The sequence below is a fragment of the Bos grunniens genome, chromosome 14, assembly GCF_055505025.1.
Source record: "Bos grunniens cultivar Pamir isolate PY7600 chromosome 14, Bosgru_T2T1.0, whole genome shotgun sequence".
Classification (NCBI taxonomy): domain Eukaryota; kingdom Metazoa; phylum Chordata; class Mammalia; order Artiodactyla; family Bovidae; genus Bos; species Bos grunniens.
The window spans coordinates 66031613-66055468 of record NC_141178.1 but is presented as its reverse complement, the minus strand read 5'-3'; the positions used below and the strand labels follow the sequence as shown (position 1 = coordinate 66055468).

Sequence of the window (23856 nt, the reverse complement as noted above, 5' to 3'; positions counted from 1 at the left end):
GGAGGGAATATGCATAAACTGTTATCCAGGGCCCCTCGAGCTATACTACTCCTTGAGTCTAAAGACAGATGTGTTAAATATATATACAGTTGAGTGCCTGCCATGTGCCAGGTGGGGTTAGTTGTTGTTGTTCAGTCACTAAGTCGTGTCCAACTTCCTGTGACCCGATGAACTATAGCACCCCAGGCTTCCCTGTCCTTCACTATCTCCATGCATTTGCTCAAACTCATGTCCATTGAGTCAGTGATGCCATCCAACCGTCTCATCCTCTGTTGCCCTCTTCTCCTTTTGCCCTCAATCCTTCCTAGCATTAAGGTCTTTTCCAATGAGTCAACTCTTCATATCAGGTGGCAAAGTTTTGGAACTTCAGTATCAGTCCTTCCAATGAATATTCAGGGTTGATTTTCTTTAGGATTGACTGGTTTGATCTCCTTGCCATCCAAGGGATGCTCAGGAGTCTTCTCCAGCAGGTTGGGGTGGGGTAGAGTGGTAAACAAAACAACCCTTTCTGTCTTGAGGTTTCTATTCCAATTAGACAGTCAGCAAGCAAGTAAACAAGATCATTTCAGACATGTACAAATGAAATGATGAAGAACAATGAAACCATAGTAAGATCTAGGAGAGTCCAGAAAGGGCTCTCTGAGCTCTCAGCAGGCAACATTGAAACCGAAACCTGAATGGAGCTTCCCATGAAGATGTGCCCGGGACAAAGCCTGAGAGGTGGGAATAAGCTAGAAGGTGGTTCGGGGAACCAGAGGCGGGCTGTGGAGCCAGAGCGGAGTCAGCTGGGGAAGGACTGGGTGCAATGAGGCTGGACAGGGAGTGAAGACCAGGTCAGGGAGGACCTAGCTAGTCATGGTCAGGAGGCTAGTTTTTTTTCTAAGGGCCAAGGGAAGGCATTTGAGGGTTTCGAGCAGAGAAGTGACTCAAGCAAATTTATTTTTAAAAGTCTGAATGCTAAAAAAAAAAGTCTGAATGCTGTGATGAACCAAACGGAAGAGACAATAGAAACCTACTTTTTCTGCAGGCAAAGTGAGATACGAGGGCAGTCTCTTTTCTGCCCATTCATCTTCCACACACCCCTTCAAGCTGTGGTTGGCATCCGTTCCGAGATTGGCTGTAGGATGTTGCTTGCAACTAGATTTTTCTTCTCAGTGTGTCTAAGAGTAGCATGAGTCAAAGCCGAAGGGCAGGATGTGGTTTCGGCACGCGGTGACCACCAGCCCTTCCTCCGGGAGCCCAGAACCGGTCCTGTTACTGCACAGCTAGTCACTAAGGATCCTACTGGATCCCCAGGCAGTCCCACAGTAATGATAGCCTGGAATTAGAACCCTCTTCTCACCCCCACCACGCCCCCGCCTCTCTTTAAACACAGCCACAAATTACTGGCACCTGGACTAAAATTTGCCCAGCAGAAAACAAACAGCCATTTGCAAATAGTCCGTTTTCCTCTTCTTTTTCTCTTGTGGCCAGAGGCAAAGAATCCAACTGGCTAAGTCATCTTGGTAAATAAATTGCTAGATACAGCTCTACACCCCTAGGCACACAGCTCCCTTGACACAAGTAAAATTAATCAATTCTGTCCTCCTTGCTACCAGTTTCATACAGTACTGGTTCTGGATCTGTAGAATTATACTGATGTGGAAAGACCTACGTGATTTACCTAAAGCTATTGGCTTCCCTGATAGCTCAGTTGGTAAAGAATCCACCTGCAATGCAGGAGACTCCGGTTTGATTCCTGGGTTGGGAAGATCCCCTGGAGAAGGGAAAGGCTACCCACTCCAGTATTCTTGCCTGGAGAATTCCATGGACTGTATAGTCCATGGGGTCACAAAGAGTCAGACACAACTGAGCAACTTTCTCACACACACACATTGCCTCATCACGACTGAGCAACTAACACACACACAAATGTGTTGTTTCAAGAAGGACGTGGCAACCCACTCCAGTATTCTTGCCTGGAGAATCACATGGATGGAGAAGCCTGGCGGGCTACTGTCCGTGGGGTCATAAAGAGTCGAACATGACAGAGCAACTCACACACACACACACACAAACATTTTATTAACCCTTTCTGGATATTATTTCTTCCTTAATGTTACAAGCTGATTACCTATCACAGGGTAATATTGATATAAGGTTTTCAGACTCTGTTTCCTAGAACATAGCAATACATGATATTACTACTATTTTTAAAGTTTGGCCCTAGATGCAAATTTGATTAGCCTTGAGAAACTGAAGCCCTTAAACTATCAGAAAAACCTGTTCTCAGGACTTCCCTGGCAGTCCAGTGGTTAAGACTCAGCGCTTCCACTGCAAGAGGCACAGGTTCAGTCCCTGGTTGGGGAACTAAGATTCCCACATGCCACCTGGCATAGCCAAAAAGTTAAAATAAATAAATAAATAAATATGTTCTCTGTTAGACATATCTGGACCCAAGTCCTGGCTCCTCCACTTGCTACAGCTGTATGTCTTTAGATGAGTTGCATAGTTTCTCCGGGCCACAGTCCTCTTTTGACTAGTGGAGAACCCACTTCGTTGGGTTGCCATTGAAGGTGAAATAAGATCACACATGTAAAGTAGTGAGCACAGTCACTGGCATTTGGCAACCACCTGTTAGTGTTTACAAAATGAGACTTCATGGTAGATGCACCTAGGTGAGTCATAGAATGTATCAACGTTAACTTTTATCATCAGACAAGAAGCTATTAAATGTATCAGAACTATAATAAAAATGACAGAAAGGAATATGAGAATTTGAAAGAATTTAAGCATTTGGTTGACAATATATAAAGTTGAAATACAACAATTCTAAAAGTCTTTAAACCAGCTGTACTTTACCCTACTAATTCACTACGCCTTCCCTGGCAATAATTTTACCTAGTAATATTCTCTGTGCTATGATAAGAAACAAATGATAGTAATTTATTGAGTATATTTTTGGTATCAGGCATTGTTCTAAGTGCTTTATGGATGCATTTAATCTTCACAACAATTCTAAAGCAGGTACTGTTACTGTGTACATTTTAAAGCTAGGGAAATGGAGGCCGGCAGTTTGGCTCTAGAGCCCTCACTCTTGAACTCTGTGATAAATATATATATCAAATTCTATACTCTATCAGAAATTGACAGACTGTAGCCCAAGAGCTGAATCTGCCCCCCATGTCTGTTTTTATAAATAAAGTTTTATTGGAACACAGCCACACCTGTTCATATACATACTGTCCTGGGCTGCTTTTGTACTACCATTGCTGAGTTAAGTAGTTGCAATAGAGACTTTATGGCTCTCAAAGGCAAAAATACTTACTATCTAGCCCTTTACAGAAAAAGCTTTATGGAAATGATAACCCTTGATATCAACTTAAAACTTCACTAAAAGATTGGGATTTGGAAGGGAAAGAAATAATACCTTATTGTAATGATACCCTGTATTTGGTTTCTATATACTGATCTCACGTAACTCTCATTACAGCCTGTGAAGTAGGTAGTCTTTTTTTTTAAGTTGTTTATTTACTTTTGGTTGCACTGGGTCTTCATTGCTGCATACACGCTTTCTCTAGTTGCGGAAAGTGGGGCTGCTCTCTAGTTGCAGTCTGCAGGCTTCTCACTGCAGTAGCTTCCCTTGTTGCAGAGCACAGGCTCTAGGCTCCCGGGCTTCAGTAGTTGTGGCACATGGGCTTAGTTGCTCTGAGGCATGTGGGATCTTCCTGAACCAGGGATCGAACCCGTGTCCGCTACATTGGCAGGCAGATTCTTAACCGCTGGGCCACCAGGGAAGTCCCAGGTAGCCTTTTTTTTTTTTAATGTCCACTTCAGAAATGAAGAAACTGAGGTTCTGGAAAGTAAAATGACTTACATCACAGACTACACGGTAACCTCCCTGAGTCTAGGGATCATGTGTCTTAATCCATGTCACCTACCACAACATTAGAACAGAATTGACACACAGAAACACTTGCTAAGTGATTGACAGCTGCAAAGGTCACCCAGCTAGAGCGTCCGGTCTCCTCCTGTTCCAGGGTTCTCTCGTGACCCCGAGGCTGCCTGGCGGTGAAAGGAAGGACTTTCTTTTGACACAGGAATAAACAGAGGGTGGTTGACATGTTATTCTTCTGCCAATTGACTGGTTTTTGCTACTCTGTCTTGCTGCTCTTCCTTAGTCAAAGATCATCTCAGTCAGGCTAAAGGGTTTTTCTTGTTTCCCCTCAAATGCACAGTCATAGCCTTGAGAATTTTTGTGTTCTTGGGATTGGTGCAATTTTAGACAAGATTGAAGCTGACGCCCTCGTGAGATGGCAGTCACATGGAATGGGGCTTTTGGATGGATTTCAGGCAGAGTTCTGCCTACCCCACCTCCTACCCCGTGATGAGTCATGGCTCACAGCCGACTGCCCTTCCCAGAGCCACCTCAAGACTGTTGTTTTCTTTCATCTTGCTTTGTGCTGGTCATGTGAGGCTCAGGGTATTAATAGGCTGTGGTCTTGGCCTTCTGGATCTTGTTGTTGGTCAGGGAGATAAACGAAAAGTTTGGCCAGTCCTTTGTGCCATTTTTCACCCCTCTCTCGACTGTCACGTGTTGGCTGGTGACAGAGCTGAGCTGGACATGCAGAGGACATCCAGTCTGGTCACCCCCCCGGGGACATGGCCTCTGCTGATGTGTTGACTTCTTTCCTCTCCTCATGGGCATTTGGTCAGTTCCTGACATCCAACCTTGGATCCCCAGTACTGATCTTAGCAAACCATCCTTTCTTCACCATCCTCCCCAGCCCAAAGACGGCATCTCTCCCAGCATGTGTGAGAGATACCTAAGCCAGGCAGGGAAGGATTGGGGATCTTGTTGTTGTTGTTCAGTCACCAAGTCGTGTCTGACTCTTTATGACCCCATGGACTACAGCACACCAGGCCTCCCTCACCACCTCCTGGAGTTCACCCAAGTTCATGTCCGTTGAGTCAGTGATGCCATCCAACCATCTCATCCTCTGCCACCCTCCTCTCCTTTTACCTTCAGTCTTTCCCATGATCAGGGTCTTTTCCAATGAGTTGGCTCTTAGCATCAGGTGGCCCGAGCATATTTTTAACTTCGAGCAAAATTATTTTCAGGAAATTAAAAGTCTGTGCGTGGTTCAACAGGCTCCTAAGGAGCTTCATGGGGACAAAACTTTTTAAACAAATGCCTTGGAAACAGAGGTTCTTTGAACTGCCTGGGGCTTTGATCCAAAAGTTTCAATTCTTCTCTACAGCCCAATTTTTTAAATGTCACTTTGCTAGTTCCCTCAGCCTGGATTCCAGTACCCAGTACAGTGTCATATTTGGTGATTACTGACCTGAAGTGAAGTTGGGCTGGGGCCTGGCCCAGGAGATGAAACTTCTTTGAAAAGTTTCCTAGGAGCAGAGACTCAAGCTTTAACATAAAGGGGAATCTTGGTTCTCTACATCTAATTGACTGGCTGTGAGACTAGTCAGTTTTCCTTTGCCTGGTGGGGTTCCGGGTGCAGTTAATTACTTTCTGTTTATATCAACCTCTTTTGTTCAATAACTGTGAAAGCATGAAGTGTGTTAAGAAGATCCTGCTGATCCCTTTCACTCTTTGTGGTGTAGTTGGTGAAGTTTAGTCTCTTGGGCCTCATTTTGCTCATTTGTTAACTGGGTTGAACTGTATGATCACTAAGACCCCATTTCAGTCTAAATTTTCATTTTTTTCAATGACAACATTTTTGATTAAAAAAGAAAAATCTTGCTGTATCTGTAAGAATTTTACTTTTGAGGGAAAAAGAATGATTATGCTAAGGGTGCACCAACTTAAATTATTATCTTTATTTCTTTTTGTTTAGTGATAACATGGGTGGGGGGAATGGACCATACTCCCACAATAAACCAACCAACCTCTATTTTCTACCTAATTTATGCCAAGTGCTCTGCTAATGGCTTTATGTGTGTTTCCTCATTTAACACTCACCAATCTTGAAGACTCTAGTATTACAAGTACAGATGAAGAAACTTGGGGCACTAAGAAATTCAGGAAGTTTCCCAGAGTCACAGAGCTAATAATTAGTCAAAACAAGACTTGCACATAATTTTAAGAACTACAAGGATCCTAACCTCTAGGTAGAAAGATATGTATACACTATATATTCCTGAAGGTCTCTTTTCCTGTTATTAGCTTCTTTCTTTTTTTCACTCTACAAGTTTTTATTAGAATTTTACTATATCTTATATTGTTTTTTTCATTTTATATTGGAGTATAGCCAATTACGGGGCTTCTCCAGTAGCTCAGTGGTAAAGAATCTGCTTGCAATGCAAGAGCCACAGGAGATGTGTGTTTAATCCCTAGGTCAGGAAGATCCCCTGGAAAAGGGCATGACAACCCACTCCAGTATTCCTGCCTGGAGCATCCCGTCAACAGAGGAGCCTGGTGGGCTACAGTGCATAGAGTCACCAAAGAGTCAGACCCGACTGAAGCAACTTAGCACACATGCACACACATAGCCAGTTAACAATATTGTGATAGTTTCAGGGGGACAGCAAAGGGATTCAGTCATGCATTGGCATCTTTCTACAGAGAGTTAAGCGTGATGAAAGATTCTAATTAATGGACATGTTTATTGAGCACTGCATAAGCAGGAGATATCTGGATAAGAATTGCCACTTCCTTGAAAAGTGCACATCACTGCTGAACTTGAGCTTTTTGGTGCCTTGAGAGCAGTCCCAGCCCGTGGGGAGAAGTTCAAGTCCGGGTAGAACTCCCTCTGGGAGTGATTATATAGAACTCCAACATCACGGGTCATGGGAGGTTTTGTTCCCCTTGGAAAACCTCAGCTTCACTTGTTGAAGTAGGACAAGTAGAATGAATTAGCCCTGACTGATGCCAAGCTCTTTATATTTAAAAGAAAAAAAGCAATTAAATATTCAACCTGATGCCGAGGTTTTAGATTACCCCCATTTGTCTTTCACTCAGAGCATCTGCTTTTTATTGCATTGTGGCCCTGTCTGCCATTTATCTCTCCCCGTCAATCCATATCTATGTGTCACGTGACTCAAAAGTGAAGATTAGAGGAGAAAAATATCTCTGTAGTCTAAGCCTGGCAACTTCTATTTTTATCCACAGCTGTTGGAACTGATAGCGAAGTCACAGCTCACATCCCTGAGTGGCATTGCCCAGAAGAACTTCATGAACATTTTGGAAAAAGTGGTACTGAAAGGTGAGCTCTTTCCCACTCTCTCACCCCCTTTTATAGGCCTGGGGCTGGGCAGATGGATTTTCCAATGCAGTGGACATGTCACTGGATTTAAGGGAATGTGAGTGGATGGAAATGAATGACTCCAGATGCATTTCATGGGTGCCAGATTCCAGTTGAGAAAGGAGGGCCATTCGTGCGCATGACAAAGGATGGGACGATGACCATCCTGTCGTATTGGAATCATCCATTTGTCCTGCTCTCTGCCTCTCAGGCTTCTCAGTGGAGGCACACGTCCCAACCTTGGCTACCAAACCTCTAGATTCCACATTCCTAGAAAAGTGAGCAGGGTGCAAGGCAGGATAGATTCACAGACTCTCTGAGCTAGAAAAAACTGGACGTCTCTGGCTCAACTGACTCATTGTATACATGAGAGAAAGAGTGGTTTATCCACAATCACACAAAGAGGCAGCCAGACTGGATGGGAATCCAAGTTCCTGACCCCTAGACCCATGCTTCTACCACTGATCATCTGAAAGACACATCACTGCTGGGCAAGAGACACTGCTTTCAGATCAGGTGAGCCCATGGTGCTGGCGGGACCAGTGAAAAGAGAAACAGTCTTTGTGGAAAATGGAGAGAAGAGAACAAAGAGGGACCTAGATAATGGAAACTCTACCCCATACCCTCGAGTGCAGAAGCTTAGGCAAGTGTAGAATAAACACCAGTGAGAAAGAAGACCATATCCCCTGGGAGTATACCCGGTAACACGAGCACAATAGAGCAGAAGAAAGGACCACTTGTAAAATTATGGAGTGTTCTAGTCTCATAAACTCTTCCTACTGTTTTTCTCCCCACACTCAAGTCCTTGAAGACCAGCAAAACATTAGACTAATAAGGGAGCTCCTGCAGACCCTCTACACATCCTTATGTACCCTGGTCCAAAGAGTCGGCAAGTCTGTGCTGGTGGGGAACATCAACATGTGGGTGTATCGGATGGAGACGATCCTGCACTGGCAGCAGCAGCTGAATAACATCCAAATCACCAGGGTAAGCAGGGACCCCCCCAGCTTCCTCCCAGCAGGAAAGGCCCCTCTGCAGTCAGTTCCTCTGTCGAGATGCTGGGCAGCCTCACCAGGACTTTAAACCCGCTCTGGTGATGGAAGAGCCTAGATGGCTCTGCTCGGGTACTGTATCTTGGGTGCTGAGGGTGGGCTGGGGACTTTCTGATAAAGGGAGGGTGGGAAGAACTTGGCAGAGCAGGATCAAAGCCCATGGAGGATGACAACCAATGGAAAGGTGGGAAAAACTGGAAACTTGACCTTTGGATCAGATGTTGGCTATACCACTGAAATCTTCAGTGGGATCTGGAGATTTCTGCCTGTTTCCTCTTAAAGTACAAGTTCGTTTATAGCTTTAAGATGCTGCCTGGAATACAAAGAAGCTATGACGGCGGTGGCTTGGAGAACTGATGGTACCAGCCTTTTAAAACTCTAGTTCCAGTTATTAACTGGAAGGAAAGGAAGCCTTTGAGTAAAGACTGTAAACATACAGGTGGGGAAAGAGATGGGCAAGTCTCACTCAAGGCACACAAATCAACCAAACCCCCCACATTTCCAGCTAAATTACTACCAGTAGTTTCTTCTGTCTTGTAAAACATAAGCTGGCCCCCTTGCTCTTGTCTTCTTGAGAGTGAGCAGAAGGACCAAGACACACGAAAAATGTGAGAAAGATGTTGGTGTAATCTCTCAAGGCTCCCTAATGGACAGACACACTTAGGCCGCTCACGTAGCACTTGGCTGACTTATCTAATCACTCACCATGGCTGTTTTAAGTGGTTCTGGGATCCAGCCTGATAAGTTAGGTTCTGCCTCGTCTCTTGAGAATGAAACATTAAAAAAAAAAAAAAAAACTTCTTTGACCTCTTTTAAGTGTTTCACTGTATGAAGCTTGCAAAATTCAGTGTCCTTGACTTTATAGTTAATAACCTCTCTGTGTCTTGGGTTTTTTTTTAACTCAGAAACAGAGGGAATAATTAGAAACCTCAGAGTTCTATGACTTCCTTAGAATTACATAGGCTACACTACACACGTACACACACACACTACATAGATACCAGTGATACCTAGTCAATTATATAAATGAGCAAATCCCATTAATCTCAAGGGCATCTTCCCTCCAATAACTTGGAACACCCGTTTAGACGGTCCCGCTTACCCAGAACTTGCCTCTGTTCTCTCTGTCCCTCACAGGAGCTGCCCCCTCCTTTGGCCACATCTGCCAACTTTCATGTGTCTGCTCTCCCTAAAGCCCTCCTTAGTTTATCTACAGACTCTCATGGGAGGTACCCATTGTAGTTGCTTTACCCTTCATGGAGTGAGGGGCGAGGAGGGATCAGAGAAGCCCAGTGATTTTCCCAAGTAACACAGCAGTCAGGCCAGAGCTGAGGTCAGAACCCTGAGCTTCTTATTCCTAAAATGGCAAAGCTTTTTAGCATCAGTGGTTTCCAAAATTTTTTCAATCCAGCTTTCTTCCAACTATGTATTCAGTGATTCAGCTTTTTGCAAACCTTTTAAATCCGATGAAATCTCACACAGGATGGATCAGACCCTGAAATTCATCTCAGTCTCCCCTCTGCTCATGGCACCCCAGCCAGGCCAAGCTATTCTCAGCTTGGTCCTACCTTGGGACTTTGAAGATAGCTGCTTCTTCTGACCATCCAGTCTTTTGAAGCCTCTGTCATCTTACTGTCCTCAGAGCCGCTATGATGAACTGAAATTATCTGATACATATATTCATCCACTGGCTTATAAACTCCACAAAGAAAGGACAGTACCTCTAGTTCCCTGCTCTGTTTCCTGTCCCTGGACCAAAGCAGATGGCAGTCAGTAGACATTAGTTGAATGAATGAGTGACTGAAGGCAACTGTCCTCCCTACACCTACCTAAAGAACTTGCTCAGTGTTCAGAGGAATACAGTCATGAAATACTGCCCTGTATACAGATGAGGATGAAAATTTACCAACTGCAAGATCTGAGGAAAGATATTCAACATCTCTGTGCCTCACTTTTCTCATTTGGGAAATAGGAGCAATCATGCCTATCTCATAGTCCTGGTATGAGATTTAATAAGTTAATACATAGAAAGCACTTAGAGCAGAGCCTGACATGTAGTATTGTAAATGCGTCAGCTATTATTATTGTTATGAGGGGCTCACTCTGTGGCACTCTTCAAAGTCTTCTAATGTATTAATTAACTCGTCTAGTGACTAATTGTAAGCAAAGTGAAAGTGAAGTCGCTCAGTCGTGTCCAACTCTTTGCAACCCCATGGACTGTAGCCTATCAGGCTCCTCCATCCATGGGATTTTCCAGGCAAGAGTGCTGGAGTAGATTGCCATTTCCTTCTCCAGGGGATCTTCCCAACCCAGGAATCGAACCCGGGTCTCCTGCATTGCAGGCAGACGCTTTACCGTCTGAGCCACCAGGGAAGCCTAATTGTAAGGAGGGGTGATTATAAAATTAATATTAACTGGCCGCTGTGCTCAGTACTTCCAGACATTGTCTCATGAGAAAAATCAGACTGAGCGGTTAAGAATAATCTGGCCGGGGCCTCCCCACCAATAAGATGTGGGCTGAACCCAGGCCTGTCTGCAGAAGCTTAAGATACCCATCAGTCTCTGCTCCCTCAGGCCCTCCTTCCTAACCCTCCATGGCTCTGAGCTACATTATTTTGATAGCAGTGCTGGGAACCCATGGAGCTCTGAAGTGCTTTTCACAGAAATGCCCACGTCTTCAGAGGAAAGAAAAATGGACAGAGAGAGAGAGAGAGAAAGTGAGGGTGGGCAGAAAAAAATTTAGTTGCTCAGTTGTGTCCGACTCTGTGGCCCCAAGGACTGTAACCCACCAGGCTCCTCTGTTCATGTAGTTCCCAGGCAAGAATATTGGAGTGGGTTGCCATTCCCTTCTCCAGAGGCTTTTCCTGACTCAGGGATCAAACCCAGGTCTCCTGTGTTGCAGGCAGAATCTTTACCATCTGAGCCACCAGGGAAGCCCAAGGGACTTAATTACTTCAATGTGGACTGTATTTTAAAACTTTTTAACAGTTTGGACCAAAGAGAAGTATGTTATTACATGAAAATGTTAAGGTGACATTTACAGTCATTGTTTTCTGTTTGCCAAAGTTCTATCAGTATCTCCCCAGCACATAATCTTGTTTTCTTTCAGAATTTCCTATCTCATTCTATGGAGCCAATTTTTATTGGCAAAATAATTAATATAATAAATAATAAAAGGGAGAAAAATGAAGAGAACTGGCTTGGGGCTGGGGGTCGCAGGGGGGAATCACAGAATCACAGTGTGCTGTGAGCAAGACAGAGTTTGGAAGCGTAGTGGGGCAGGGAAGGCAGGGTGAATATAAAAGGATTTTTAGCCAAATACTTGATAGGGGGAGCAAGAGTGACTTCTTTTTCTTTAATATGTTTATATTCAAATAGAAGAAGGTACACAAGCAGTTAATCATTTATCAGGAGTAAAGGCTCAGCATGGGGTCTGGGCAAGGATTTTGGAAAAGTTCAGGTTTGAAAATTTGAGAGTGAATTTGCCAAGTGGACTTTAATAGGAGTTCATGTAATAATTGGCCTGGGAGTTTTAACCAAAAAAGTAGATGCTTTGAAGTGCTGGAAACAAAAAGAAAATCTCATGGCAGTTTTATTGGCTCATATGATCAGCCACAGATGATAAATGACAAATGGGTCTAGGACCTTCTGCAATCCAGCAAAGTCCTGAATTCTGCAAACAGTTGAAAGTTCAGCCCAGCAGCCTGAACAGTATAAATTATCAAGTCAGAGACACTTCTGATGGGTTAGGAGGCTGATGCTACTCCAAGTCTGAGATGGTTGGAGCTGGAGGGGATCCTCAGAGACTTCTAAGCCTGCTCATTTTGGACACGAAGGAAGTATGAAAGGAAGTGTTAGTTGCTCAGTCGTGTCCAACCCTTTGCAACCCCGTGGACTATATAGCCTGCCAGGCTCCTCCGTCCATGGAATTCTCCAGGCCATGGAGTGGGTTGCTATTCCCTTCTCCAGGGGATCTTCCCCACCCAGGGATTGAACCTGTGTCTCCTGCATTGCAGGCAGTTTCTTTACCAGACGTACAGAAATTGAGACCCAGATTTCCCACGGGATCTCGATCTGCTGCTTCTCCATCCCATGGTCCTCCCACGCCACCTCCTGTTCTTCTCCATCATCCACTGTCCCAAGGCACCCTGTGACTGCCCACCTTCCCTCTACACGCCTGTCCTGCTTTGCAAAGACACGGCAGGGTGAAGAGGCGGGGATCGCTGACACTGTGTGTCCCCTTGGAATCCTATGTGTTCCAGCCTTGACATGCCTCGTACAGAGTTTAGTTAGCTAAAATTTCAAGGAGGGACTCAATACCCATTCCCAGGATATTTTCCCCTGAGCTAAGGAAAGGTTTCCTCATCCTGTTTGTGTGTGTGTGTGTGTTTTTCCCCTCTTGTGACCTCCAGAGGTGATAGAACACTGAGCTAAAAATGTCACTATTTCAAGTTCAAGAGCTCACCCAGGACTAGCATGGGAAGGACACAGAACCACAGTCTTGGTCTCGAGCGATTTGTGCTGACTTCTTATCCAGATGGCAGAAGCTAGTTGCTGTTCAAGAAATAGCAACAAGTACTACTGAGTATCTTCTGTACAGATAGTTCCCATAGCACTTGGTGCTTGTCTCCTTGGTGGCATTTAACCTTTGTTCTCCAATGATTTGCTTATGTTTCTGGGTCTCTCACCCTGCAGCAACTCTAGCGCCAGAAGAGGGTTTTTATGCTAGACTAGTCTGCAGGCGTTACAAGCTTAGACCTTGGTTGGCTTCAAGGATCTAGGTCTGGATAGGCTAACATAAGCTCATCCAAATTTAAACAATAAAGGACTTAAATATAAATGCAAGGATATAATAGAAGAAGCTTCTGGAGAAGCTCACAATTAATTGCCAGTGTGTTCTCCACAGATAAGTAGTTTTCAAAATGTTCCATGGAGCCTAAGGTTCAATAGAGATGCCTGAACAGATGGATCTTTAGGCTGAAAGATTCTTGACCAGCCCTTCTGAAAGTGTGCATACATGTATACACACACACACACACACACACACACAAGTACAGAGTCTTTCTGTTGTGGTTGTTTTTACCTGTTTAATTATTTTATTTTCATCATTCCACAAATATTTATTGAGTGCCTACTATATGCTAACACACTTCTAGAATCTTCTAGACATAGCAATGAAAAAACACAAAAATTTCTGCCTCTGTGGAGCTTATATCCTAGCAGGAATTTTCCATTAAGCTTTTTTTTGGAGACGGGGTCTGAAAGATGGGATTTCCTTGGTGTTCCAGTGGTTAAGACTCCACATTCCCAGTGTAGGGGGCTTGGGTTCCATCCCTGGTCAGGAAACTAAGATCATGCATGCCCCTTGGTGCAGCCAAAAAAGACAGTGGTGTCTGAAAGAGATCATAGGAATTCTAGGAAGATGCAGTGCCTAAGACTTGAGGGAGACACAAAAGCAGTTTTCAGAGGAGGTGAGTTTGAACAGGGGCTTCCCAGGTGGGCTACTGGTTAAAAAAAAAAAACAAAACTGCCAATGCAGGTAGACTTAAGAGACACAGGTTTGATCCCTGGGTTGGGAAGGTCCCCTGGAGGAGGAGAGCATGGCAACCTACTTCAGTATTCTTGCCCAGAGAATCCCCATGGACAGAGGAGCCTAGTGGGCTACAGTCTATAGGGTCGCAAAGAATTGGACACGACTGAAGCGACTTGGCATGCACAAGTTTGAACTTGATCTGAGAAGAGTCACTTATAGACGAGCAGAGGCCTGGACAGAGCGACAGCCTTGTGTGCAGTGTTTGGGGGCCAGTGAGAAAGCCTGTTTTGGAGGATCGGTGGTCACAAGGAGGCAGGCCATGAGATCTGAGGCTGGGGGGTGCCCTGCCAGGGTAGTGAGTCCTTCAGGACTATTGTAATTGAGAAAAGCACAGGAATCCAACTCTTGCTATTAGGAGAATCTTTCCAGGCAGTGCTAGTGGTAATGAACCCAGCTGCCAATGCAGGAGATATTAGAGATTCAGGTTGCATCCCTGGAGAAGGGTATGGCAACCCACTCCAGTATTCTTGCCTTGAGAATCTCATGGACAGAAGAGCCTGGTGAGCTATAGTCCTTAGAGTTGCAAAGCAACTGAAGCAACTTAGCACTTCACAGTAAAAGTGTAAATCAGTGAAGGAAATTAAGAGGTACAAGCCTCCAGTTATAAAACAAATGAGCCACTGGGGCTGTAGTATAAGGAATATGGTCAATCATGTTGTAATAGCTTTATATGGGGACACACAGTTACTAGACTTACTAGATGGTCATTTCATAACATATGTAAATATCAAATCACTCTGTAGTTCACCTGAAACTAACAGGATAGTGTATGTCAACTACTTTTTTTTAAGCATAAAGTTTTGTGCAACTTAGGAAAATTTCTCTGGCACCATTGGCCGGAGCTGCTCCAGGCTGTTCTTTGTGCATCTCGGTCATGGGTCCTGTCTTGTACTCAGGGCAGGGAGAATGGCTGCTCTGATCAATAAACCAGCTTGAGGCTGGAGGGCAAGGGGACAGCTGCATCCTTGGAGGGTGTCGTCTGGTGCCTGGCTGCTCTCCGCCCTGTAACTTAACACCGTCCTTCTCCTTGCAGCCTGCCTTCAAGGGCCTCACCTTCACAGACCTGCCTTTGTGCTTACAACTGAATATCATGCAAAGGCTGAGCGACGGGCGAGACCTGGTCAGCCTGGGCCAGGTGGCCCCCGACCTGCACGTGCTCAGCGAGGACCGGCTCTTATGGAAGAAGCTCTGCCAGTACCACTTCTCCGAGCGGCAGGTTGGTATGGCCCAGCGGTCGTTCCTTCCTTCTCTCCCACTCTGCCTGCCACCCTGCCAAGCTTCCTTGGCATCTTTCTCAAACCCACCCTGGGGTGCTCCCTAGTTTGACTAGAAAGCAGTCCGAGGAGTTTCTAAATAATACTTGTGAGATTTCTTTTATGTAATTCAAGAAGGAAAAAAAAAACTTATATTTTTAGCCCGTTCCCATTTTACAGCTTGCTCTGAAAACAATTCATAAATTGGCAATAGCCCTTCTTTTCTATAACAAAATAACTTACATTTTTATGACATTTTACAGCTAAAGGATTTTCCTGATTATTTCATGTTATGCTGATAAGCCAGGGAAAGGCAGCCCTGGAGTTGGAAATGGCAACCCCACTCCAGTATTCTCTGGGAAATCCCACAGACAGGAGCCTGGCGGGCTGCAAGTCCATGGGGTTGCAGCGAGTCGGATACGACTAAGTGACTGAGCATATTATGCCCACTTTAAACAGACGGAGGGACTGAAGCCACAAGTGGCTAAATGACATATCCAAATTAGTGGCGTGCTCTCCAGGTGAGGAAAATGGCCTTGGATTTGAATTTGGGTCTTTGGACACCAGTTCTAGGCCTTTTTCCCCTCCACACACTGCCTCAGATTTTTTTTTCCCCCAACTTCTTTATATAGAAGTGTGAGTTCAACAGGGTCTGTTCACGAAGCCACTAATATTTAGATATAAAATAGAGCCACTGTGCCAAACAGTCACCGCATCTCCCTGGAAATAATCACTCAAGTCTGTAGCAGAGAAAAGATTGAAGTTGTTTATGGAGATCACCTAAACTTTCAACACCAGAAGATGTCACCAGCCACCTGTTTCTTTTAAAGACTGGTTAAAAGCTATTGTTTCTTTCACTGGGTAGAGATCAGAAGCGACATTTTTATCTCTCTGCTACTCTTTCCCTGGCTATCATCAGGGTATAGATGAAAAAGGTGGGGAAAGGGGGCAGGAGCAGAACTTTTCAGAACAACTTTTATGTGTTTGATACTTAGATCCGCAAGCGATTAATCTTGTCCGACAAAGGACAGCTGGATTGGAAGAAGATGTATTTTAAACTTGCACGATGCTACCCACGGAAAGAGCAGTATGGAGACACCCTTCAGCTCTGCAGACACTGCCACATTCTTTCCTGGAAGGTATGTGTCTCAGAGGGTGGCCACACCCCCAAGCCCAGCCCCTAAGAGCCAATGACACCCGCACCATGTTGCCAAATGCTTCCCTGCCCTTCCACTATTGTAGCCCCCAGGTGAAGGTGAAGGCGAGACTGATGCAGGCCCTGGGGAGAGAAACTTGCAAAGACTTTCACTTCCTTTACCCCATTGTGCCAACTTTCCCTGCAGTACCCCCAAACTCCCCCATCTCTCTGTGCACAGGTACACACACATACACACACACACACACACACACACACAGCACTCTTTAGTTTTGCATAACATAGGGTGTTCTTGACAGAGGAATGTTGTTTTGGGGTTGGGCAATGCCTTAGGATAGGACTTCCCTGGGGGCTCAGTGGTAGAGAACCCACCTGCCAATGCAGGAGACATGAGTTCGATCCCTGGGTCAGAAAGATCCCCTGGAGAAGGAAATGGCAACCCACTCCTGTATTCTTGCCTGGAGGATCCCATGGACAAAGGAGCCTGATGGGCTATAGTCCATGGGGTTGCGAAAGAGTCAGACACGACTGAGTGACTGAACAGTGGCAGCAGCAATTCCTCAGGGTACCACAAGCCAATGGGATGCTGGGGAGAATGCCCACCTAACCATGATGTTCCTTTCCAGGGCACCGATCACCCGTGCACAGCCAATAACCCAGAGAGCTGTTCCATTTCACTTTCACCCCAGGACTTTATCAACTTGTTCAAGTTCTGAATCCCAGCACATGACAGCACTTCAGAAGGGTTCCCCTGATGATTGGATGGTTGGGAATCCAGAGTTTGGACACTTCATTTGTAAATAGTGTACATGTTAAACATTGGCTCAAAACTTCTGAGATAAGGGACACTGGAGGGGAGACATACAGCTGCTGGCTGGAAGTTTAAGCATATGGACTTCTCATTAGAATTGGTATGGAAAACAGAAATCCTGTAAATAAACTTTTTTTCCTAACAATTTGCCAGCAAGACTATAAGGCAGGAATTCTATTTCATCGGTGAAAATGGAATTCTCTTGAAGTTCACTGCAACTCCTTGATAGTTCCCTAGAGTTGTGGAAGAGAGGGCAAAACTCGAATACAAAATAGAACGCTCTTTGTTTACAATGTGAAAATTTGTTGGGGAGAAAAAAAATTAAGAAGAAAAACTACATGTGAGAAACCCCTGGGCTTTGGGTTTTGATTTGGGGTTTGTTTGGCAAAGGCAATGGAAGCACCACTCATCTTAAACCCACATGGGTGTAGATAGGGCCTTATCTTCCGAAGACACCGCACAATAGTCTACCTCGGAAAGCTGCAACGCTCGCTCTGACAAACCGCATGGTCCAGTAGACGGCCTCTGTCTGTTTTGTGTCTTCATCAAAAGTGAAACAGGAAGAGAGATTGGAGGCATCCTTCCTCATGCTTCAGGCTTCCCTTTTAGACGAATGGGACACTCTTTGGGGTTTCTTCTCTTTGAGAACAAACCCCAAAGCACGTATGCCTTTTTCCCTTTCACGTTGTAGCTTATTTCGTGCAACATAAGGCCAATTAAAAGCAGTCCCAGAGGAAATCCTGCTGCAGGAAAAATGGAACGAGTCACCCAATAGCCATGAAGATTTTCTTATTCCTGTTTAACCTCTTGGCTTGTCTGGGCTTCCTAGGGTATCTTGATGGATAAGCCTGTCTCTGGGGACTGTTTGGAGCCAGAGGCCTGATAAAGACTTGTAGAACAGGTTTTACATATCAGCTGCTGTTCTTCTTGATGGGTGATGAGTTTTCTTTACATCCAGCACCGAAATTTAGTCAACCTGAGCTAGGGCTTCTTACGAGGTTGATAAAGCCTGGTGTTCTAGCCAGACAGGGAGTGGATGGAGGTACTTTGAGTTCAACCCCAGGGGAACCTGCTAGACAAATACCAACAGGTAGTTATATGTGGAAGAAGGAAATCTCAGGACTTAAGGAGTCAATATTCCTGGGGGGTAGTGGGGAATGTTTTTGTTTTTTACCTTTTATAGAACTTTGCTTTTCTACAACAGTATATATTTTTGCAATTGTATTTACTTTCCTTTTTTTTTTGTATGTAAAGTGGGCACCCTCCATGATCTTGGCCAATGAGTGAAGCAGAAATAGGAACTTGGTCCACATGTATGTTGAGCAACAGTGTATTTTTAGGGATTGAATTGGGGGTGACCTGAAATGGGGATAGATGGTTAAGAACGTACAGAAACAAGCCAAGGGACCAGCTACTGATGAGGGGCCCCTTCGTGCCCTTCTCTCAAAGCACAACCCAAGTACCAGTATCTGGAGAAGAGCTTGACCACTAGTTGATGTTTCTCACTGTACAAGGTCTGTGCCTATAGGTTTCCCAATATCTTTTTTTCATCATCATCCCCCCCAAGAGGAAAAAGGTAAATTGTATTTTAATTTTGAGGGAAAGTAAATATTAAAGAATAAGATCATGTTAGTTTAAGGTTGAGCTTTGGAGGGTCACAAACCATTGTGACACCTCACAGGATCCCGCCCACCCCAGTCAAGATCACATGGAGAATGCAGGTCCAGACTATGGAGTCAAAGGCTCATTCTGCCCTAATTCAGGCAGGTTCTCTCCAAGGTCTCAGCCTCCTTAAAGATGTGAGTGGAGCTGAGATTGTTGTTGCGGTGAGGGCTCTGGAACCTTTGACTCTGGCAATTTGGGGCGTTCATGGCCTTTCACATCTTCCCCCCAACTTGTTCTCAGCGCCTTCGTGCTGATGGAGTAAACCGAGACTCCTCAGCACCTTCAGGTTGACAGTTCCAGAAATGTCGCCTGCTTTGACTGTCAGCACAAAACTGGGGAACCAGTGTCGCTTGGACTGTCCGAGGTGCTCAAGACCACACCGCAGGCCCCAGGCAGCAAGAACACCTATGCAAAACGACCCTACCACAAGGGACAGGCTTACAGTTTTCTGAAATGTTTACCCAGATCATGACTCCCAACTCTCCCCATCTCCTTTGACATCACTGGAGGTGGTGTGGACAGAGTCAAGGAAAATTTTTAAGGAAAAAGAAAAAAGAAACCAATACTTGTGATTCCCTTTCTTTGGAAGAGGATTATAAGGAAGGAAATGGCAGGTGGCGAGGGAGAGGGGAAGGAACAGAAGTGGGGTGTCTTTGATGCTGTGGTTTGTGCAAGGGTGGGGGCGGTGGGTGGACAAAGAGCACAGCGGTATGAGCATCTCTGCTGGTGACACAGAGTACCTCTGAAGTGTGGCCAGAGCCGCTCATATAAGTAAAACCAAAACATTTAAAAGAAGATGCTTGTTCCCTGGGCACTGATTGTCTATAGAATTTCTTTTGGCAAACCCTCCCAGGACAACCTGACCTAAAAAACAAAAAACAAAGAATCTCTGTCTCAGAACTGCTGGCCTAAAAAGCCAGAAGGGACATGACAGTGGAAAGTGCTAGAAAAGATAGAATGCTCTACTGTCTTTGCTGTACCTACCTATCCCACCGCAACTCTGGAAAAGAGGATTCAAAACTGATGTCACATATGAGAGTAATCTGGACCTCCAGATAAGGAAAGAGTTTTTGTCCAGGATAGTAGAAGTTGATGCATGCGAGTGTAATGATTTGTTTCAATGCAAACATTTCTGATCAACAATCCTAGAGTTTCTTGAGAAGGCACAGCGTTTGAGGAAAGGAGAATATGTGACGCTTACGTAGGACTCAATTTATAGCAAGATCCAGACATTTTAAAGTAGATCACATTATGACTCAACACTGTTACTTTGAGCAGATGGACCAGTCACGTGGGAGGATGGCGGCAGAAACTACTGTGAAAACATCTCCACTTTTGAGATGAAAAGGGTCAGTTGTGAGATGAGCTCTGTTTAGCCATGATCCATTTTATGTTGAAGTAGATCAGAGGAGATATTTTAGATGGGCTGGATTTACACTGCAGAACTGTCAATGCAAAAACGGGCTTTACTTGGCAACGATGAAAGAATGTGACAAGTGTGATTACCTTATTGCAGTTCTCTCTTCAAAAACTGTTTGGGAGCTTGCAATTAACAGAGGCTCCTTGTTTCCATTGTTTTTATGTGGGAGAAGAGAAGGGGCTTGGAATCTGATTTGTCTAAACAAGTGTGTGATTTGCAAGAAGTTCAGTCATTTCAACAGTATATCATGCTTAGTGTTCAATACAATGTTTATCATAAAATATGCACCTGAGTTTATATATTTCTGCCAGGCTGTAGGGCAATTACATCTTGCTATGCAAACACTATTTTATGTGTGAATTTTTTTAACTGTAATTTTATGTGTGAATTTTTTAAACTAAACTCTATCATCATTTTCCATGTTGACATCTGTTGTTTTTTGTGTTTTTTTGTTTTAATCTGTTTCCAACTCTCAGAGTCTGTGAACCATCCCTCTGACTGGATGCTGGCCTAAAATCCTATTAGTGTTTAAACAGACCTCAGAAACACCCGAACCTCTAGGCAAATGCAGAGATGGGGCTCTTTGATATAGCTTGGGCCCTTGATGTCTTCAACAAACAAGATCGTAATTCCTTTCAACTCCACGTTTTCTGTAGACGCTTTCTTCTCTGTTTTGTTAAGGAGTCGTCTCGTGGTTTTCCAGAGGAAGGAAACTCCTCTCCTAGACTTGAGTGCTGGGAGGAAGGTTAGTGATGATGGAGTCTGGCATTCCTTCTGCCTTTCCAGATGAGGGAGTGGGTCCAGAATATTTGGGAGGCATGCCTCAACCCCGCTGGTACTCAGCAGTGGTCCTGAGTGTAAACTTGGGACTTTGTGAGCCTGGACTTTGTGCCCCCTACCCCAGCACCTTTTGTTGTGGCTGGACACACGTGACACCAGAGCTGATTCCGCTCAAGACTTTCACGTTGGTGGTCCAGGGCTAGGCGTCTGGCTGCTAACTTTTAAAAAAACATTTGAAGCCCCTGATTCTTCCTGGAGAAGTTAAGGAACCTCTTAACGTTTTTATAGAACTCTGACTCTGCTGTGGGTACGGCATACTAGTGAGTACAACCTGCTTGCCGTAAAGTTAGCAGCCTGTGTTGACAAATTCATTTTTCTCTAGGTACTCAGGTTTTAATTGTAAAGGTGGCGCCTGAGACAGATGACCGCTGAGCACTTGGATTGCTTTCTAGAAACTGAGATTCTGATGGTAACCAAGCAGGTGTTTCCTCTCTCCTTAGACTAAGAGGTACATTTGCCCCATCCCTTCCATCTCCTGGTCCTCTGGTACCTGCTGTGAGACCCAATGAGTTTCTACCGATGGAAGGTCACTTTCTGCTAAACCTCACAAGCAAAGGGGGAGTAGTCCATGAGGCGGCAAGGAGCAAGGGACCAGGATATTCATGACTTTGTTGCTAGACGTTTTTCAAAGTATCCTTGAACTCAGCAAACAAAGTTTTCTGAGAGATCTCTCAAAATTCAGGCCCTGCTCCATTTGGCCAAAAATGGATGGCTGCTTCAAAACTCTGAACGGCTTGAAACTCCATCTGCTGCAACATTACTTCCGGAGTTTGAACATGACTTTTTCTGTCTTTGAGTATAGAAATGTTTATTTAATTAATGATATACAAGGCTGTTAAACAGAAGGCGCCAAGCTGTGCTCTGCACTTGAGAACACTTGGCACCATCTTTATTCTGCCGATACTGCCAATCATCCTGGCTAGAGGAGGTGTATGTGAAAGTCCATATCCTAAGCTTAGAAGCTTTCAAGTACTTTTTTAATGAAAAATGCTATAGGGGATTGAACATTTTAACTAAAAGTATAAGGTTAGACCAATTACATGCAGAGATGTTTATTTAATATTGTGTGAACTGAGTCCTTCTGTATAAATTATTTGCACTCTCTTCTTGCATGACGAACTGATTTTTTTATAGTTGTTTGTACCAGACGGTGGCATATTTTTGTAAAATTTTTTTGACACTGAATTGCAATAAATGTTTTTCCAACAACACACACTGGTGCATTTTTGGTGCATGTCAATTCAAGTTGGTTTTTTATCAAACTGAGTATGTTTACCTTTTGCTAAGTGAGGCTTATATTCCTTCTCTCAGAAACTTAACATTGTTGTAAAATTTTCTAGGAATACACAGAAAACTAAGCTTGCTGCTGAGTACCAACCTGAATCATAAATACAGTATTATGCTTAAATGGGATATTCCTACTTACTATTCATAAAATAGAATGCTTAGGGAATAATGAACTTTAAAGTCAGTATTAATTTACTCATCAACAGACATCTATTGAGCATGATAGACTCTGTGCAAGGTACTGGGCATAAGATGGTGAACAAGACAGATGGAGTCTATATCTTAATGGAATTTAGATTCTAGTGGGAAAGAAAAAAACAAGTTGTTGTTCAGTCACTCAGTCACATCCAACTCCATGTAACCCCATGGACCATAGTGCACCAGGCTACCCTGTCCCTCACCATCTCCTTGAGTTTGCTCAAACTCATGTCCATTGAGTTGGTGATGCCATCCAACCATCTCATCTTCTGTCATCCCCTTCTCCTCCTGCCCTCAATCTTTCCCAGCGTCAGGGTCTTTTCTAGTGAGTCAGTTCTTCACATCAGGTGGCCAAAGTATTGGCGCTTCAGCTTCAGCATCAGTCCTTCCAATGAATATTCAGGGTTGATTTCCTTTAGGATTGACTGGTTTGATCTCCTTGCTGTCCAAGTAGGGGACAAAAAAATAAGTAGGGGACAAATTTAATTTGTAATAAGTGCTATGAAGGGAAAAAAGGAAGGGACTAAGGTGCAGAATAACAAGGTGCGGGGCGGAAATGGGCCATCTGAGGAAGTGATGTTGAAAGATGAGGAGAGCTGGCTTCAGAAGATGGTGGCACGAGCATCCCAGAAAGGGGAAACAGCCTCTGCAAGGTTTATATCATGGACCTGGCACTCACATGCAGTGTGGCTTTTGTCACGTAACCCTTCTCTGTGTCAATTTCCTCAACTGTGTTGATAATAAACCTATTTCTTATGGCTATGAGGGTTAAGTGAGCTAATACTTATAAAGTGCCTGGAGCTGAGCACATAATATGAGCTCAATAAATGTTAGCAGTTATGATTTCCTGAGCAACGAGAGAATCAGGTTAGGAATTGCACTGTGTTCCCCGTTACTTATGTGTGATTGCTCTGGCGACTAACTCGGGGGTGACTGATTTACTCGACACATTTACTCTAGAGCATGCCCTGATCTTGACACTGACTCTCCATCAGAAATTGACATAAAAGGCACCTGAGAATAATTAGAATTTTTTAAAAACTCCCAACAGGATCACAAAATCTCACCATTCCCTACGCATGCCATGCAGTCTTCTTTCAGGCCATTCTACCTTCCTACAGTGCTCTTCCCAGCCCCTCTGTCTGATAATTATCCATTGCTCCTTAGGGCCATTTCCTAGCTGCAGCTTTCTCCAACTGAGTAAATCTCATCTTCTGGTATCACTTTTTTGGCTTTCCTGGTGGTTCAGATGGTAAAGAATCTTCCTGCAGTGCAGGAGACACGGGTTTGACCTCTGGGTCAGAAAGATCCCCTGGAGAAGGGAATGGCAATCCACTTCAGTA

The 23856-nt window shown here is 44.4% G+C and overlaps 1 protein-coding gene across 1 annotated transcript in view; it reads left to right on the top strand.

Annotated features, from left to right (window-relative positions):
- Positions 1-22239, top strand: part of FBXO32 (F-box protein 32) — a 37097-nt gene extending 14858 nt beyond the window's left edge. The window contains exons 5-9 of the mRNA XM_086337101.1: positions 7106-7199; positions 8041-8225; positions 14917-15099; positions 16132-16275; positions 16919-22239. Of these exons, the coding sequence (XP_086193227.1) occupies positions 7106-7199; positions 8041-8225; positions 14917-15099; positions 16132-16275; positions 16919-17008 (696 nt within the window). The 3' untranslated portion in view covers positions 17009-22239. The remainder of the gene's footprint in view (positions 1-7105; positions 7200-8040; positions 8226-14916; positions 15100-16131; positions 16276-16918) is intronic.
- Positions 22240-23856: the final 1617 nt, after the last annotated feature.